This window comes from Mobula birostris, chromosome 32 (assembly GCF_030028105.1).
Source record: "Mobula birostris isolate sMobBir1 chromosome 32, sMobBir1.hap1, whole genome shotgun sequence".
NCBI classification, from domain to species: domain Eukaryota; kingdom Metazoa; phylum Chordata; class Chondrichthyes; order Myliobatiformes; family Myliobatidae; genus Mobula; species Mobula birostris.
In genome coordinates, this window is record NC_092401.1 from 9,782,083 (window position 1) to 9,800,914 (window position 18,832).

Sequence of the window (18,832 nt, forward strand, 5' to 3'; positions counted from 1 at the left end):
GGGAAGGGTGGGATATGTCTTTAACTAGGGGAGTTATGTTCTCGTATAGAAGTATGGAGTCAAAATCGGGTTTATTACCACTGACTTGTGTCGTGAAATTTGTTTTGTTGCAGCAGTACAGTGCAATACATAAAATATATTGAAAATTACAATAAGAATTATATATATATGGTGAGGTTAGTGTTCATGGACCATTCAGAAATCTGAAGGTAGAGGGGAAGAAGCTGTTCCTAACACATTGAGTGCGTGTCAGGCTCCTGTACCTCCTCCCTGATGGTAGTAATGAAAAAGGACATGTTTTGAGAGTTGACGATAGGGGTTTCAGTGGCTTTTGGAGCTGAGGAGGGGGCAGGGGCGTACTATGGAAAAGTGGGTTCTGGAGGGCTAGGGACAGGAAGCGTTTCTGTGAAATGGGGAGTGGACACATTAACTGCTGGTAATGTTCCACAGGCAGAAGACGAGGAGAGCGGAAGCACCTCAGACACGTTTTCGATGGACCCTCAGCTGGAACGACAAGTAGAGACGATTCGCAACCTGGTGGATTCCTATATGGGCATTGTCAATAAGTCAATCAGGGATCTGATGCCAAAGACCATCATGCACCTCATGATCAACAATGTAATTTGGTTATGATCAATCATGGGGACAGGATTTTATTCATTTGGCGATACAGCACGGAATAAACCCATTGAGCCACGCTGCCCCAGCGACCCACAGCCCTGATTAACCCTAACCTAATCACAGGACGAATTAACCTTCCCAGAACATCTTTGGGCTGCGGGGAGAAAGCGGGGCACCTGGGGAAAGCCCACCCATCACGTGGGGAAGACAGACAGACAGACTCCTTACAGAACAGCGCTGGAATTGAACTCTGGAACGGCCTGAGCTGGAACAGTGAAGCTCTAACCGTTAGGCTACAGTGGCGTCCAATCTGGCTGGGGTGTGTGAGAGGGGGAGTGTTTGGGTGCAAGCTGGGGCAGTGGACTGTGTGTGTGTGAGTAGATAATGTGTGCGGTAGGAATGGGGATTGTGTATGCTTCCAGTGGTTAGAGCACATGTGAGCAGGTGTGTGATTGATGGGGAAGAGGATAGAGGGTGCAGATGGGGGGTTAGGAGAGAAGATGTAAAGTGCCCTTTGGAGGAGGAGAGGTGAGGGTGGAGCTTGTAGTTAATATCAAGTTGGGGTCCTTGTAACAGTATTTTTGCCTTGGTCGTCACTGGGTGGGAGGACTGTTGGGAAGGGACATCCAAATCCCCCGTGAGGAGAGGGCACCGAGAAATGTGTGTGAACGTGTTCGTTCTTACGACAGACCAAGGACTTCATCCACTCGGAGCTGCTGGCCTTCCTGTACTCCTCCACGGACCAAAACAGCTTAATGGAAGAATCGGCTGAGCAGGCACAGAGACGTGACGAGATGCTGCGGATGTATCACGCTATCAAGGAAGCGCTCCACATCATCGGGGACATCAGTACCAGCACCATCAGTGCGCCGCTGCCCCCACCGGTCGACGACTCCTGGCTGTCCGCTCCGTCAGCGGGGCACAGGTAGGCAAAGCCAGGAGTAGTGTCGGGCCCGGTGTGGGTCCCACGTTGCTCGGGGCCGCTCGGGGCCACTCGGGGCAGCTGGGTCCCCCAGTCTGCTGACCTGTTTACTCCCCATCCCAATTGGGCGGGGGTGTTGATGCAGGGTGACTGTGTGCCCCCATGGGTGAGTAATGGGGAAGAGGGGGTTTCATTGAATTGGCAGGGAGGTGAAAAGTGCCATGTTGATGTGGGAGGTGGAGATAGTATATCGATGCAGGAGGGATATGAGATGTTGTCTGTGTTAGGGAGGGTGTGCTTGGCTGTGACACGGGTAATGGAGTGTGGTTGATTAGTTGTGGGAGGGGTTTGGGCTGGTAACCCACCAGCAGTCCGTTGTGTTGGGGATGTCTCAGGAGGGTGTGCTTGGGGTTGAAGCCATTTGCAGTGTTGGGATGACGACACTGGTCTCGGTTTGTCCGGCAGCCCGAAGCTTCAGCGCCGACCGCACCCTGCAGCGGGACCACCCAACAGACCGCCTGGGGTACGAGGACCAACCCCGGGACCCCCGCTGATCCTGACCCCGGTGCAGGCTTTCGGAGCCCCTCCCATTCCATCGAGGCCTGCTCCCACAAACGATGCCTTTGGGGCCCCACCCCAGATTCCCTCCCGGCCGGCACGGATTCCACCTGGACCGCCAGGGCTGCCCAGGTAGGTATATCCCACTGTCTGTGGGGGCACATCCAGTGCAGGCATTGCTGTGAAGGAGGGGTGTTTGTGACTTTCGGGATTGTCTACGGACAGGATTATCTCTTTTGGAATTTTTATTGCACCCTCTGCCCCATCTGCCCAAGGATCAGTTCCAGTGTGTGGAGTGGGGGGGGTCTCCTCCCCACTCACACCCCCACCTGTATCCTGAGGGGGCACCAGTCTGTCTTGCAGTGTGTTGGGGAATGCCTCAGGCAGTGGAGCACCTGTCCATTTGTCCCACTGTCTCGAAGGCGTCTGTCTATCCACTTGTCAACCTGTGTGTTAAGTGTGTGTCTCCACCATGCCTGTCTGTCTGCGAGGGTGGGGTGAGAGTGGTGTTGGGCTGTGTGTGTGTGTAGGGGTGAGAGTGGTGATGGGCTCTGTGTGAAGGTGGGTGAGAGTGGTTGTGAGCTCTGTGTGTGTGTGAAGGGATGAGAGCGGTGATGGGGTGTGGGTGTGTGTGTAGGGGTGAGAGTGGTTGTGAGCTCTGTGTGTGTGTGAAGGGATGAGAGCGGTGATGGGGTGTGGGTGTGTGTGTAGGGGTGAGAGTGGTTGTGAGCTCTGTGTGTGTGTGAAGGGATGAGAGCGGTGATGGGGTGTGGGTGTGTGTGTGTAGGGGTGAGAGTGGTTGTGAGCTCTGTGTGTGTGTGAAGGGATGAGAGCGGTGATGGGGTGTGGGTGTGTGTGTAGGGGTGAGAGTGGTTGTGAGCTCTGTGTGTGTGTGAAGGGATGAGAGCGGTGATGGGGTGTGGGTGTGTGTGTGTAGGGGTGAGAGTGGTTGTGAGCTGTGTGTGTGTGTGAAGGGATGAGAGCGGTGATGGGGTGTGGGTGTGTGTGAAGGTGGGTGAGAGTGGTTGTGAGCTCTGTGTGTGTGTGAAGGGATGAGAGCGGTGATGGGGTGTGGGTGTGTGTGAAGGTGGGTGAGAGTGGTTGTGAGCTCTGTGTGTGTGAAGGGATGAGAGCGGTGATGGGGTGTGGGTGTGTGTGTAGGGGTGAGAGTGGTTGTGAGCTCTGTGTGTGTGTGAAGGGATGAGAGCGGTGATGGGGTGTGGGTGTGTGTGAAGGTGGGTGAGAGTGGTTGTGAGCTCTGTGTGTGTGTGAAGGGATGAGAGCGGTGATGGGGTGTGGGTGTGTGTGTAGGGGTGAGAGTGGTTGTGAGCTCTGTGTGTGTGTGAAGGGATGAGAGCGGTGATGGGGTGTGGGTGTGTGTGAAGGTGGGTGAGAGTGGTTGTGAGCTCTGTGTGTGTGTGAAGGGATGAGAGCGGTGATGGGGTGTGGGTGTGTGTGTGTAGGGGTGAGAGTGGTTGTGAGCTCTGTGTGTATGTGAAGGTGGGTGAGAGTGGTTGTGAGCTCTGTGTGTGTGTGAAGGGATGAGAGCGGTGATGGGGTGTGGGTGTGTGTGAAGGTGGGTGAGAGTGGTTGTGAGCTCTGTGTGTGTGTGAAGGGATGAGAGCGGTGATGGGGTGTGGGTGTGTGTGTAGGGGTGAGAGTGGTTGTGAGCTCTGTGTGTATGTGAAGGGATGAGAGCGGTGATGGGGTGTGGGTGTGTGTGAAGGTGGGTGAGAGTGGTTGTGAGCTCTGTGTGTGTGTGAAGGGATGAGAGCGGTGATGGGGTGTGGGTGTGTGTGTAGGGGTGAGAGTGGTTGTGAGCTCTGTGTGTGTGAAGGGATGAGAGCGGTGATGGGGTGTGGGTGTGTGTGTGTAGGGGTGAGAGTGGTTGTGAGCTCTGTGTGTGTGTGAAGGGATGAGAGCGGTGATGGGGTGTGGGTGTGTGTGAAGGTGGGTGAGAGTGGTTGTGAGCTCTGTGTGTGTGTGAAGGGATGAGAGCGGTGATGGGGTGTGGGTGTGTGTGTGTAGGGGTGAGAGTGGTTGTGAGCTCTGTGTGTGTGTGAAGGGATGAGAGCGGTGATGGGGTGTGGGTGTGTGTGAAGGTGGGTGAGAGTGGTTGTGAGCTCTGTGTGTGTGTGAAGGGATGAGAGCGGTGATGGGGTGTGGGTGTGTGTGTAGGGGTGAGAGTGGTTGTGAGCTCTGTGTGTGTGTGAAGGGATGAGAGCGGTGATGGGGTGTGGGTGTGTGTGTAGGGGTGAGAGTGGTTGTGAGCTCTGTGTGTATGTGAAGGGATGAGAGCGGTGATGGGGTGTGGGTGTGTGTGTAGGGGTGAGAGTGGTTGTGAGCTCTGTGTGTATGTGAAGGGATGAGAGCGGTGATGGGGTGTGGGTGTGTGTGTAGGGGTGAGAGTGGTTGTGAGCTCTGTGTGTGTGTGAAGGGATGAGAGCGGTGATGAGGTGTGGGTGTGTGTGAAGGTGGGTGAGAGTGGTTGTGAGCTCTGTGTGTGTGTGAAGGGATGAGAGCGGTGATGGGGTGTGGGTGTGTGTGAAGGTGGGTGAGAGTGGTTGTGAGCTCTGTGTGTATGTGAAGGTGGGTGAGAGTGGTTGTGGGCTCTGTGTGTGTGTGAAGGGATGAGAGCGGTGATGGGGTGTGGGTGTGTGTGAAGGTGGGTGAGAGTGGTTGTGAGCTCTGTGTGTGTGTGAAGGGATGAGAGCGGTGATGGGGCGTGGGTGTGTGTGTAGGGGTGAGAGTGGTTGTGAGCTCTGTGTGTGTGTGAAGGGATGAGAGCGGTGATGGGGTGTGGGTGTGTGTGTGTAGGGGTGAGAGTGGTTGTGAGCTCTGTGTGTGTGTGAAGGGATGAGAGCGGTGATGGGGTGTGGGTGTGTGTGTAGGGGTGAGAGTGGTTGTGAGCTCTGTGTGTGTGAAGGGATGAGAGCGGTGATGGGGTGTGGGTGTGTGTGTAGGGGTGAGAGTGGTTGTGAGCTCTGTGTGTGTGTGAAGGGATGAGAGCGGTGATGGGGTGTGGGTGTGTGTGTAGGGGTGAGAGTGGTTGTGAGCTCTGTGTGTGTGTGAAGGGATGAGAGCGGTGATGGGGTGTGGGTGTGTGTGTGTAGGGGTGAGAGTGGTTGTGAGCTCTGTGTGTGTGTGAAGGGATGAGAGCGGTGATGGGGTGTGGGTGTGTGTGTAGGGGTGAGAGTGGTTGTGAGCTCTGTGTGTGTGAAGGGATGAGAGCGGTGATGGGGTGTGGGTGTGTGTGTAGGGGTGAGAGTGGTTGTGAGCTCTGTGTGTGTGTGAAGGGATGAGAGCGGTGATGGGGTGTGGGTGTGTGTGTGTAGGGGTGAGAGTGGTTGTGAGCTCTGTGTGTGTGTGAAGGGATGAGAGCGGTGATGGGGTGTGGGTGTGTGTGTAGGGGTGAGAGTGGTTGTGAGCTCTGTGTGTGTGTGAAGGGATGAGAGCGGTGATGGGGTGTGGGTGTGTGTGAAGGTGGGTGAGAGTGGTTGTGAGCTCTGTGTGTGTGTGAAGGGATGAGAGCGGTGATGGGGTGTGGGTGTGTGTGTAGGGGTGAGAGTGGTTGTGAGCTCTGTGTGTGTGAAGGGATGAGAGCGGTGATGGGGTGTGGGTGTGTGTGTGTAGGGGTGAGAGTGGTTGTGAGCTCTGTGTGTGTGTGAAGGGATGAGAGCGGTGATGGGGTGTGGGTGTGTGTGTAGGGGTGAGAGTGGTTGTGAGCTCTGTGTGTGTGTGAAGGGATGAGAGCGGTGATGGGGTGTGGGTGTGTGTGTAGGGGTGAGAGTGGTTGTGAGCTCTGTGTGTGTGAAGGGATGAGAGCGGTGATGGGGTGTGGGTGTGTGTGTGTAGGGGTGAGAGTGGTTGTGAGCTCTGTGTGTGTGTGAAGGGATGAGAGCGGTGATGGGGTGTGGGTGTGTGTGTAGGGGTGAGAGTGGTTGTGAGCTCTGTGTGTGTGTGAAGGGATGAGAGCGGTGATGGGGTGTGTGTGTGTGTGAAGGTGGGTGAGAGTGGTTGTGAGCTCTGTGTGTGTGTGAAGGGATGAGAGCGGTGATGGGGTGTGGGTGTGTGTGTAGGGGTGAGAGTGGTTGTGAGCTCTGTGTGTGTGTGAAGGGATGAGAGCGGTGATGGGGTGTGGGTGTGTGTGTAGGGGTGAGAGTGGTTGTGAGCTCTGTGTGTATGTGAAGGGATGAGAGCGGTGATGGGGTGTGGGTGTGTGTGTAGGGGTGAGAGTGGTTGTGAGCTCTGTGTGTGTGAAGGGATGAGAGCGGTGATGGGGTGTGGGTGTGTGTGAAGGTGGGTGAGAGTGGTTGTGAGCTCTGTGTGTGTGTGAAGGGATGAGAGCGGTGATGGGGTGTGGGTGTGTGTGTAGGGGTGAGAGTGGTTGTGAGCTCTGTGTGTGTGTGAAGGGATGAGAGCGGTGATGGGGTGTGGGTGTGTGTGTGTAGGGGTGAGAGTGGTTGTGAGCTCTGTGTGTGTGTGAAGGGATGAGAGCGGTGATGGGGTGTGGGTGTGTGTGTAGGGGTGAGAGTGGTTGTGAGCTCTGTGTGTGTGTGAAGGGATGAGAGCGGTGATGGGGTGTGGGTGTGTGTGAAGGTGGGTGAGAGTGGTTGTGAGCTCTGTGTGTGTGTGAAGGGATGAGAGCGGTGATGGGGTGTGGGTGTGTGTGTAGGGGTGAGAGTGGTTGTGAGCTCTGTGTGTGTGTGAAGGGATGAGAGCGGTGATGGGGTGTGGGTGTGTGTGTAGGGGTGAGAGTGGTTGTGAGCTCTGTGTGTGTGTGAAGGGATGAGAGCGGTGATGGGGTGTGGGTGTGTGTGAAGGTGGGTGAGAGTGGTTGTGAGCTCTGTGTGTGTGTGAAGGGATGAGAGCGGTGATGGGGTGTGGGTGTGTGTGTAGGGGTGAGAGTGGTTGTGAGCTCTGTGTGTGTGTGAAGGGATGAGAGCGGTGATGGGGTGTGGGTGTGTGTGTAGGGGTGAGAGTGGTTGTGAGCTCTGTGTGTGTGTGAAGGGATGAGAGCGGTGATGGGGTGTGGGTGTGTGTGAAGGTGGGTGAGAGTGGTTGTGAGCTCTGTGTGTGTGTGAAGGGATGAGAGCGGTGATGGGGTGTGGGTGTGTGTGTAGGGGTGAGAGTGGTTGTGAGCTCTGTGTGTGTGTGAAGGTGGGTGAGAGTGGTTGTGGGCTCTGTGTGTGTGCCTTGGTTGTTATCCCCCCTCCCCATATGTCTGTCTGTAGATCTCCCTCATCATATACTCCACAGTGAAGTTTATTACCTGCACTCAATGTTTTGCCCTCCCTCACAATACACTCGTCACCTGAAAGCCAGGCTATTGGGTTGCACTCACCCCCTCAAAAATATTCTCAGGTGTGTCCCATAATTCCTCTCTCTCATGTTCTCCGGTGAACATTTCAGCTGGTTGTAATTCATTTAAAGTCCTCCTTTATTTAGGATTCGGTAGGTTACAATCTCATTTCCAAGTCAGTTTCGGCTCAGGACTACACTTGAGAGCCTGAAGCATGAACTCCAGGCTGATACTCCAGTGCAGAACTGACGGAGCATTATACTGGTGCTGGCATTGTCTTTCGAATGACAAGTTTAACAGAGATCCTGAGTTACCAGTACAAAGACTTGGGGAGCTTCTCAGTCGTGTCCCCTGTGTTCAATATATATCTCTGAGGCCGATAATCCCATTTGATGGCACGATTTATAATTAGCAGTTATGACTGTACTCCATAAATATTTAGCTACATAGAGCAGTGGGGTGTTTTGAACCCTACGTGAAAAAAGCTATAAAATTTGAAACTATTGATTTTGATTTCTATAACACAAAAACAGCCCACATCTTTACTGCCTTCATCCACATCTGCAGTGAATTACTTATCCAAGATTTTAGCAAACTCAATTTGCTACTACTGCCTGCTTTGAGTTCATTACTGTTTCATCTTCCAGTGTCGGGCACGTGGTCAAGTGGTTAAGTTGTTTGTCTAGTGATCTGAAGGTCGCTAGTTCGAGCCTCAGCTGTGGCAGAGTGTTTGTATCCTTGAGCAAGGCACTTAATCACACATTGCTCTAGTGTCTGTGCGAGGAGTGGCGCCCCACACAGACTTCCAATCTGCGCCTTGTAAGGCATGAAAATGCCCGACGCAGGGCCTGTCATGGTCTGAGTCGACGTTCCCTCCCTCCCTTCCATTGTCTTTAAATGGTTCATAGTGACCCGCATCTTACCTGGAACACCTTGTTTGAAGGGATTTTTATCAGATTTTGGCTGCTGCCACACAGAACAGTGAACTGTTAAGTCACCAATGATGTCAAATACAATTGTGACCTTTTCTCTCAAGCTTCACTAATTGGGCCCTGTCTCTAACGTTATTAGCCACAAAGTCCTTGTCATCATTTTTCATCTGCATGAGACAGCATTTGCCTGATTGCATTCATTCACAGCCAGAGAATCACTGCAATGGCTTATCTCCCTACACTTAACTTCTGGTGTTGTTGAAAAATTTATCCTTCAACCTTTCTACATCTCACCTGTTTTTTTCCTCCTTAATGACACATTTTCAGATGATATTACTCAACAGGATTACCCCTCCACTACCCCTAACTCTTCACTCTCAGACAGTTTAAAATCCAGGACTGAATGGGCAGAAATTTAACTTGACTGAAACAAAATAACAGGAACTTGGAGGGGATTCTCTTCCATGCTTCTCAGAGTCAACTTTATCCGTTTCCCAGTAGCAGAACCTCGCATCCTCAGTGTCATGTTTGGTTCCAAGCTCAGATAAGCCTTTTGTTGTTTGCTTCCATTTCAGTAACTGGTTTTGGGGCTGTCTCAGCTTGTCTGCCATTATTAACTCCACCCATAAATATCGCAATGCACCCCGGCCAGTTTCCCTTGTTCCTCCGTGTCCCCTGCCACGGCCCCAACCACCACCCCTGTAACCGCTGCCGTCCACGTTCATTCCCCGGAAAACACTGGTTCCCAGTTTTTTTTTCCTCTTTTTCTTCAACCACCACATCCTCTTCCCCAGACCGATGCCACTGCCACTCACGCCAGCACTTTGCTCCCTTCCACTGCCCTCATCGCACCAAACCAGCGTGATGTTTTCCCTCCGCCTTGAGCCTCTCTCCCTACCTCCCACTTGTTAACCCTCCCGTATTGTTTTCCCCTTTTGTGTACACTCTGGAACAACGTGCGTGACTGAGAAAAACGCTGAGGCAGGTTCTGGCTTTGTACTCCGGCTGTGCCGTGTTGAAATGAACCCTGATTTGCTCCTGTCTCTTCCCATTATATTGACCCCCGTTTTGTTTTGTCTCCCCCAGCAGAAGACCGCCCGCTGCTCCAAACCGGCCCACAATTATCCGGACAGCCGAGCATTCCCTACTGGATTAAACAGTGGGATTTATCCTGTGAAGCATTTTCTTATAGGCTATAGTTGATTAGCCCTACTTTTTTTGCGTATTTAACCGCTGAGGGGCAGTAGCGGTGTGAAACACAGGATCCACAGGGCTGCATTTACCCAAGTGTAATCCCGACCTTGCCTTTTCACACAAGCTGGAAGCACTAAGATGACCTTAACTGAACTTTATTTAAACAAAGATTTACCTCTTGGTTTTGTTGTTTTCCCCCAACACCAGACTCTAGGAAGCGGTATCTCTCACTCACTGCTCCTTTGATGTGCCCTCTTGAGAAACTTTGCACTTGCCAAATTGTTTTATGCCTTTGCCCGCTCCCTGGTTTACAGAACCACTGTATGTGAATGAATTCTAACCACATGACTTGCTGTCTCCGGGCACTTGTGTTGTGACTGCCTCCCGAACCGAAAGCCAGTACTTCAGGCACCATGCTCCGTCCCATCGCTGTTCCACTGCTGCTGGGTGTATGGCAGCCTTGAGGGCTCCAGGATCCGGAATGAGATCCGTGGCATTGAATGATTTTGTGCAAAGTGGATTTGGGATCATGACCAGAATGCTGTGACATTGGAGTGGTCAGTAAGCAGGGGTCGTGTTAGAGGAATTAATAGGATGAGGGAGTGTAGTAGCAAATTAACCCCTTTTGACGTATGAGGGGTTATAAGGTGGGAAGCACCTGGTGGAGGTTGAGGGGATGAGCGCGAAGCAGTGGCGGTAAAGAGTGAGTTCTCTGACTGGGATGACCATTGAGGGACACACAAGAGGGACACTTGCTGGCAAAGATGCCCAGGTGTTATGAGAGCGGACCCTGGGTTCGCTGCTGTGAGTCGTCACCAACTACAAGCACAGCTTTATAATTAGCTGATGAATTCTCTGCCAAGAGGATACAGCAACATAATCTGATTGCCATTCGAATCTTAGATTCCAGTCACCTTATATGTAATATAGATGAGTTTAGAGTTGTTGCTGCAGGTAAGGTCACCCTTCTTCCTCTCGGTACTGCCTTTGTGCCTGATTTATTTCTTGTTAAGTACTGCCCGGGAAGAGGATTAGATTGGTAAATTGACCTAACACCACATCCTGAACCCATACCATAGCTTCCCTTCTAGCTCTTGCAAGTGAGGCTCAGTCAGTTCTTGCAAGCCCTGAAATGAATTTCATGATGGAAATTAGATGTCCACAGTGTAGGTGGGATTGGTGAATCTGATTCTTAACCTGCCCTTTGTCTGTGCTTTGTCCCAGTAATTCTAGCATTGTTTATGAAGCTGGAATCCATTTTCCTGGTTAAATTATTTTCACAAGCACATATTCGTGATGTAAATAGCCTGTTCATTGATTGTAGCAATATTCTGCTGGGGCTGTGTGGCCAGATGTTTGTGGTAGCTGCTGCTGAACAGTGAACTGGGCATTAACTTCTAATCTACAGCATTCTCTGTGCAAGTTGTGGGAGTTAAATACCAGTCATTCAGGTAGAACAAAAAAAAAAATTAGGAACAATTTAAGAGTAGAGATTCCTCTGGTCTGTAATCAGTTCTCCCTCTCCTCTCCCTGGCATACTTCCCCACTCACCATCCCTAAATCCCACCAAATTCAAAAGTCCAGGGTAAGATTGTCCAAAGCAGAATGGAACAGCATTTGAGAGTCCTCTGTACATTTGATGGGAGTGGGTTAAAAGCAATGTTCACCCAGCCTTCCCCAAGAAATCATTCTCAAATATCCTAATGGTCTTACTGTCCTGCTGTGGTGGGAGCAGTTTTATATAAAAATATATATATTAGTTATTGAATCAAAACTAATTTCTCTCACTTTTAGAGGGAGAATTTGCTGGAGGCACTTGGGTATAATCCTTGAAACATTATCACCATTGCGATTAAGAGAACATAACTCATGCAATGTGGGACAGGGGGTTCCACCAGGTTTCGGGAGATTAGCACCAAACTCCTGTTGGTTTTTGTAATATAAATGGCAAATTCTGATCACTGATCTTTCCATAAACTATAATTTCTAGAGGGAAAAAAGATAACTGAATTAATTAACTATTTTACAAAGTAGTGACTGAGATCTTTTGCAATGATTATTTCATCAAATGTTCAGATCAGGGTTCTGCCTCAATTAACAGATACCTGAATGTTCTCTCTCCTGCTGTGTGATTCTGTTGACTGTTAACTGATTTGAAATGAAGTGCCTGCATTCTGTATGGTAATGGATTGAAATAAAGGGATCTACAGTAGAAGGAGCTTTTTCCTTGTGTCTCTTTGTCTTCTGTTTTCCTCTGGCTTTGGGTTCCAGGAAATGGTGGAGGTGCTGGTGAATAAAAGTTTAACTAGATGATGGAAATTGGAAACTAAAAAGTTGCTGGAAACACTCAAGGATTAAGCAGCATCTGTGGTAGGAGAAAGTTAATATTTTGGGTCCAGCGTCCACCACTTTCCGTTTTAGTGGGAGTTTGGGGTTGAGGTGAGACATGTACTCAGTGGCCACTTTATTAGATACAGGAGTAGAACCTGCTGCTGTAACCCACCCACAAAAAGGTTTGACGTGTTGTGCATTCAGAGATGCTCTTCTGCACACCATTGTTTGTAACATGGCTATATGAGTTACTGTTGCCTTCCTGTCAGCTTGAACCAGTCTGGCCATTCTCACAAGGCATTTTCACCCACATAACTGTCGCTCACTGAATGTTTTAATTGTTTCTCACACCACTCTCTGTAAACTCTAGACTGGTGTGAGAAAATCCCAGCAGATCAGTAGTTTCTGAGATACTCAAACCACCCCATCTGGCACGAACGTTCCATGGTTAAAGTCATTTAGATCACATTTCTTCCCCATTCTGATCTTTGGTCTGGACAATAACTCTCAACCATGTCTGTATGCCTTTATGCACTGAGTTGCTGCAACATGATTGGCTGATTAGAGGTGTGCAGGTGTACCTAATGATCTGGCCACTGAGTGTGTGCGCAAAGGAAAATGCTACCATTAAACATTCTGAGTCGGTTTAACGCGGTTTTCGATCTTGTTGACTACTCAGGTTATTGGGACTGTTGATGCTCTTTACCTTTCTAATCTTCACAGTCACGATTTTCAGAATGCACTGTTTCCTGTGTTCAAAGTGTAGGTTGGTACTTCAGAAGAGTTAATCTAAAATGATAGTCATACTATCATACAAAGGGCCATTCAGTGCATCGTGACTGTGCTGTGAGTTTGTTTTGTTAGTTAAGACTGCATAATCTGTTTCTGCATTCTTCTCTGGCACTTTATCTGAAATCTATGTTGTGCGGTTACAGATTCTCCTGTCACTGGAAAGGTTCTCACTCATTCTGCAAGTTTGAAATGGCACCAAAACGACATTCAGTGTCACAGCTCCTCTCACTGTTCTGACGAATGCGGCACAAGTTTACAGCCACAGTTTGGTTAAGTTGCAGCCAGGATGATACCTCATATGTGAATATTTTCCTTTTTCCAAATTAAAAAAAAAATTATTGTTTATTTATTGAGACAGCGCGGAATAGGGCCTTTTGGCTCTTTAATTCATGCTGCCTAACAACCCCTGATTTAGTCCTAGCCTAATCACCGGACAATTTACAACAACTAATTAACCTACCAACCGGTATGTCTTTCGACTGTGGGAGAAATCTGGAGCCCCAGGAGGAAACCCACGTGCTTGCGGTTATAAAGTACAAACTCCTTACAGACAGTGGCGCGAATTAAACCTGGGTCGCCTGTACTGTGAAGCGTTGTGCTAACCATTACGCAATCATTGTATCACTGTCTGTATTTTGCACATTCAGTGATGTACGGCATACATTATTCAATAATCTTGAAATTCTAAATGATTTGCAAGCTTAACGTGAATAATTGCTCTGGAACTTTGTGTGCTCATCAACTTGTGCAGCACATCCTTTATTGTGGAGGCTTCAGTTTCCGGGTAAGCAAAGGCTTCTTCTGCATGACTGAATGTTTACTAAAGGTTCTAAGTCCCCTCCTTGGTTATTAATGTTCCTCTTTTTCTCTTGTGTTTAGGCGTCCACCTCCAGCAGCTCCTTCAAGATTTGGCTATTGATTGTGTCCCAATGTGCTTCTGTAATTACTGTTGCATACTGGGGAACTATGAATGCCTTGGCCCCAGACACTCAGCATCCTGCATCTAATGCTTCAGTGAATCTGAGTATCACACACCTGCTCCAGGAATCTAGGCACATCCTTCCTTCTCCAGTTCCTTTGTCACTACTATTTCATCTCATTTAAAGGATGAATTTGACTTCTGCATGATATTTGAAACTTGCAAATTTAATGGACTTTAATATGGGTTTGTCTAAGCCATATCTATCAATCATTTCTGTATATGATAGATTTTTGTGTACAGGTTGTTTGAACAATGAGGTAAAATGATGTAGCTAAATGGGTTTTAATACAAGAAATTAATAGAAACATGGACAAAATTTATTTGTATTTTTATTTGTTAGGTGTAAAGCACAGAAATGTGTCTTTCTACCCACCAGACCCACCAACATGCTGACCTTTCTGTCCACCTATACCATGTCCACTTGCCCACATTAAAGTTGTATTTTTCTACACCTTTGCCCAATTAAAACATACAGTTGCAAGAAAAAGTTTGTAAACCCTTTCTGCATCTGTTGTCTGCATTAATTACTCATGTGGTCTGATCATCCTCTAAGTCACAATAATAGCCAATCACAATCTGCCTAAACTAGTAACACACAATCGTACTTTTCATGTCTTTACTGAACACATTGTTTAATCAGTCACAGTCCAGGCTGGAAAAAGTATGTAAACCCTTGTATCTAATAACTGATAGAACCTTCTTTAGCAGCAAGACCTCCACCAAACATTCCCTTAGCTGCTGATCAGCCCTGCACAATGGCAAGGAAGAATTTTACTTAATTTATACTTTATAGTCACCAAACAATTGATACTAGAATGTACAGTCATCACAGTGATATTTGATTTTGCGCTTCCCGCTCCCTAGATTACAAATATTAAATATTAAAAATAGTAAAAATTAGTAAATATTAAAAATTTAAATTATAAATCATAAATAGAAAATAGAAAAATGGAAAGTAAGGTAGTGCAAAAAAACCGAGAGGCAGGTCCGAATATTTGGTGGGTACGGCCCAGATCCGGGTCAGGATCCGTTCAGCAGTCTTATCACAGTTGGAAAGAAGCTGTTCCTAAATCTGGCCGTATGAGTCTTCAAGCTCCTGAGCCTTCTCCCGGAGGGAAGAGGGACGAAAAGTGTGTTGGCTGGGTGGGTCGTGTCCTTGATTATCCTGGCAGCACTGCTCCGACAGCGTGCGGTGTAAAGTGAGTCCGAGGATGGAAGATCGGTTTGTGTGATGTGCTGCGCCGTGTTCACGATCTTCTGCAGCTTTTTTCGGTCTTGGACAGGACAACTTCCATACCAGGTTGTGATGCACCCTAGAAGAATGCTTTCTACAGTGCATCTATAAAAATTAGTGAGGATTTTAGGGGACAGGCTAAATTTTAGACCATTCCTTGATACAAAACTGTTTCAATTCATTAATATTTCTGGGATATTTCTTCAGGTCATGCTACAGCATCTCAGTTGGTTTAAGGTCTGGACTCTGACTTGGCTATTCCAAAACACAAGTTTTCTTCTTTTTAAACCATTCTTGTGTTTTGGATCATTGTCTTGTTGCATCATCCAACTTCTATTAAGCTTCAGGTGACGGACTGCTACCCTGACATTCTCCTGTAACATGTCTTGATACAAATTTGAATTAATTGTTCCTTCAACGATTGTAAGCTGTCCAGACCCTGAGGTAGCAAAGCAGCTCCAAACCATGATGCTCCTTTCACCATGCTTCACAGTTGGGGTGAAGTTTTGGTGTACAGTGCCCCCTTTTCCTCCAAACATAGCGGTGTGCATTCTACTAAAACGTTTCACTTTTGTCTCATCTGTCCACAGAACATTGTCCCAGAAGCATTGTCAAAACATCCAGGTGGTCTTTTGCAAACTTGAGACGTGCAGCAATGTTATTGTTTTTTCTTTGGAGAGCAGTGGTTTCCTCCATGGTGTCTTTCCATGAACATTATTCTTCTTCAGTGTTTTTCTTATAGTGGACACATGAACAGAGAGCTTGGCATGCTCTAGAGATTTCTGCAGAGGTTTTCCGGTTACCCTTGGGTTCTTTTTCACCTAATTCAGCATTGCACTTTGGTGTGATCTTTGCAGGATGTCCACTCCCAAGGAGAGTAGCAACAGTACTGAGTTTCCTGCATTTGTGGTCAATTTCTCTTATAGTGGACTGATGAACACTCAGATCTTTAGAAATGCTTTTGTAGCCTTTTCCAGCTTCATGCATCTCTACAATTCTTCTTCTAAGGTCCTCTGAAAGTTGTTTTGATCGAGGATTGGTACACATAAATCTTCCTTAAGAAGAGCAGGTTCTGTCAGTAACCTGACTTTGTGTGTCTTTTTTATCGGGCAGAGCACCTCTACAACCCTCACCTCCAATCTCATCTCATTGATTGCAATACCTGACTCCAAATAGCTTTTGTAGAAGGCATTACCCCAGAGGTTCACATACTTTTTATTTGAACCTAGACTGTGATTGTTTAAATGGTGTACTCAGTACTGACGAGAAGTACAATTGTTTATGTGTTATTAGTTTAGGCAGATTGTGTTTCTATTATTGTGACTTAGATGACGATCAGACCACATTTTATGAGTAATGAATGCAGAAAACCAGGTAATTGCAAAGGGTTCACAAACTTGTTCTTGCATCTGTAGAACATTACAGAAGAATATTTTTCTGCATACAACACTTTCCATTTTCCTAATATCCCATGTCCTTAAGAGTTTTTTTTAATGTATCTGCCTTGACTACCTGGCAGGGTGTTGTACACATCCATCACTCTGTGTAAAAAAACACTTACTTCTTACATCCACCCCCCACCCACATTTTCCTCAAATCGCCTTAATCAATCAGCCATTTCTGCCTTGGAAAAGTCTCTAAGCTAGCCTCTCTATCTATGGCTCTCATCTGATCCAAAGAGAAGCTTTGGACATGCCCTCTAGTCCAGGCAGCCCCCTGGCAAATCTACACCCTCTCTGAAGCTTCCACAACCTGCCTAAGTGTGGGCTAACCAGGGTTTTCTACTTGCTGCCCATTACACCACTGGTGTTTAGGGCAGCAATGAAGGTCCTCTTCCTCCGTCCATGGCCACTCAGATGTAGAAGGATTCTTCATTGTTGTTTCTGTAACAGTTTTGTCTTACCACTCAGGGTTGTTAGTCCTGAGCTGAACTCCCAATCCTGGAGGACCAGCGGACCACTCTTAGTCTAGCCTCCACCCTTTGACCTGTTTGGCACAGATGAACCTACCAAGAGCCAAAGCCCTGACTCCAGCCAACAAAACTCTCCGGGTTATTGAGACACTCGAGCCTCCACACCCCATGACAAGGTTGTGGTCCTCTTGGAGGCAGGATTTTCTAGAGCAGTAATTTATAGTTTAAATTCCACAGGCAATGATTTTATCTATTCCTACACTTACTCTTGGCAGCATGTTCCAGCTATCAATCACTATTTTAAGAAAACCTTTTGCCTCTGATTCCCTTTAAAACTAATTTACTTAACCTTAAACCTACACCCTTTTGTCTCTATATTGTTACCATTGGAAAAAGTATTTTGACTTCCTACTATTTGGCTATTTCTGGAAGAACTGAGTGAAATATTGCACATGAACTACTGCAATATCATGGGCTGGTTTGTTGGCTAGGAAACTGTACCAGACAATAGAATAATTGGCTTACTATCAAGGCACAGGGGGTGATTCATGCAACCAGACCTTCCTGACTTTTCCTGCACTGAGACAGCTGACTTAAAGACTCCATTAATCCTGCTCACTTAGAAATAAAGAATAATAATTCATTGGTAGTGGTTAGTGGAAAGGGGCAGGAATTGGCAAAGTTGATTGAGCAAGTTATTCTGCATGATCTTTACAGCCTCTGGTGCTGAGGCAGTCAAATCATTTCAAAGTGGTTTTTAGCCTGGAAGGCATTCAGTTCACATCCCCTGTAAGATTATTAGACCGTAAGACATAGGAGCAGAATTAGGCTAATCAGCCCATCGAGCCTGCTCTGGCATTCCATCAAACTGCTTTATTATTCCCCTCAACTCCATTCACCTGTCTTCTTCCTGTAACCCTTGACACCCTAATCAACCTCTGCTTTAAATATACCCAATGACTTGGCCTTCACAGTGACTATGGATACGAATTCCACAGATTCCCCATCCTCCAGCTAAAGAAATTCCTCCTCACCTCTGTTCTAAAAAAACAGCTGAGGTTATGCCCTCTGATCATCCATCCACTCTATCCAGGCTTTTCAATATCAGACTTCACTGAGATTCCCCATTATTCTTCTATACTCCATCAAGCTGTGGTATCACACTACAGTTAGATCTTTAAACATGTAATTTCTGAAGGGTTTTTGATTTTCTCTCCACCCCACCGATTCACCTCCACCAAGGCCCGGAACCTCAGATTGTGAGGCTCACAAATGCACCTGACTCTTGGTAGAGTTTTCTCACGCCCATCTTCGAAACATCAATAAGATTTCTTCTGCCTCGAAACTAACCACTGGCAGGCCAGTGGTCCTCTTGATCCCTGAGGCATAGAGAGGGTCTTCACCATCTTTCCAAGGGTTCTCCCTAACCTTGCTGAACACGAGCTCCGTCCATGATATTTAAATAAATGTCATTGATTTTGTTGTGTCTACAGTTAGGGGTGAACACTCTCCCCTCTGGCTGAGTGACAATTTCATTCATACAACCCATACTTGCAGCCTTCAGCTGTATATATTTTCTTTTAAATTATGAATAAATGATTATGCACAGGGTGGTTTGTGAGCGACTCAGACATTTTTTTAACTTTTAACTTGATGCGCTTTCAGAGAACCAGTGTGCTTTTTAAAATTAGTTGTTAACTTCTGCCCCTTAACCAGGTTTAATATCAAAGCGGCTATTTTCATGTAGTTTGACGGATTGTGTAACGTTATACAATGCCAGCAGTCCAGGTTCAATTCCCACTGCTGTATGTAAGGAGTTTTCATGTTCTCCCCTGACTATGTGGTTTCCTCTCACTTTCTAAAGAGGTACAAGTTAGGGATAGCAAGTTGTGGGCATGCTGTGTTGGCACCAGAAATATGGCCACACTTGTAGGCTACCCCTCAGCTCTTCAGGACTGTGTAGATCGTTGACACAAATAAAACAATTCACCGTAAGTGTTGATGTAAATGTGAAAAATAAAATGAATATTGGCCAACCCCCAACAATATTTT

General features: G+C 47.6%; 1 protein-coding gene across 9 annotated transcripts in view; it reads left to right on the top strand.

The window, feature by feature from the left end:
* The window catches only part of dnm2a (dynamin 2a), a 51,052-nt gene extending 36,971 nt beyond the window's left edge, over window positions 1-14,081 (top strand). For 3 of the 9 annotated variants that reach the window (XM_072248308.1, XM_072248312.1, XM_072248307.1), the window contains 4 exons: window positions 451-618; window positions 1,311-1,546; window positions 2,009-2,233; window positions 9,422-13,504. In XM_072248308.1, the coding sequence (XP_072104409.1) occupies window positions 451-618; window positions 1,311-1,546; window positions 2,009-2,233; window positions 9,422-9,491 (699 nt within the window). In that variant the 3' untranslated portion in view covers window positions 9,492-13,504. Of the gene's footprint in view, window positions 1-450; window positions 619-1,310; window positions 1,547-2,008; window positions 2,234-9,421; window positions 13,505-13,531 lie in introns of those variants that run through there. The other 6 variants (XM_072248310.1, XM_072248314.1, XM_072248309.1 and 3 more) reach the window with 4 other exon arrangements.
* The last annotated feature ends 4,751 nt before the right edge of the window (window positions 14,082-18,832 follow it).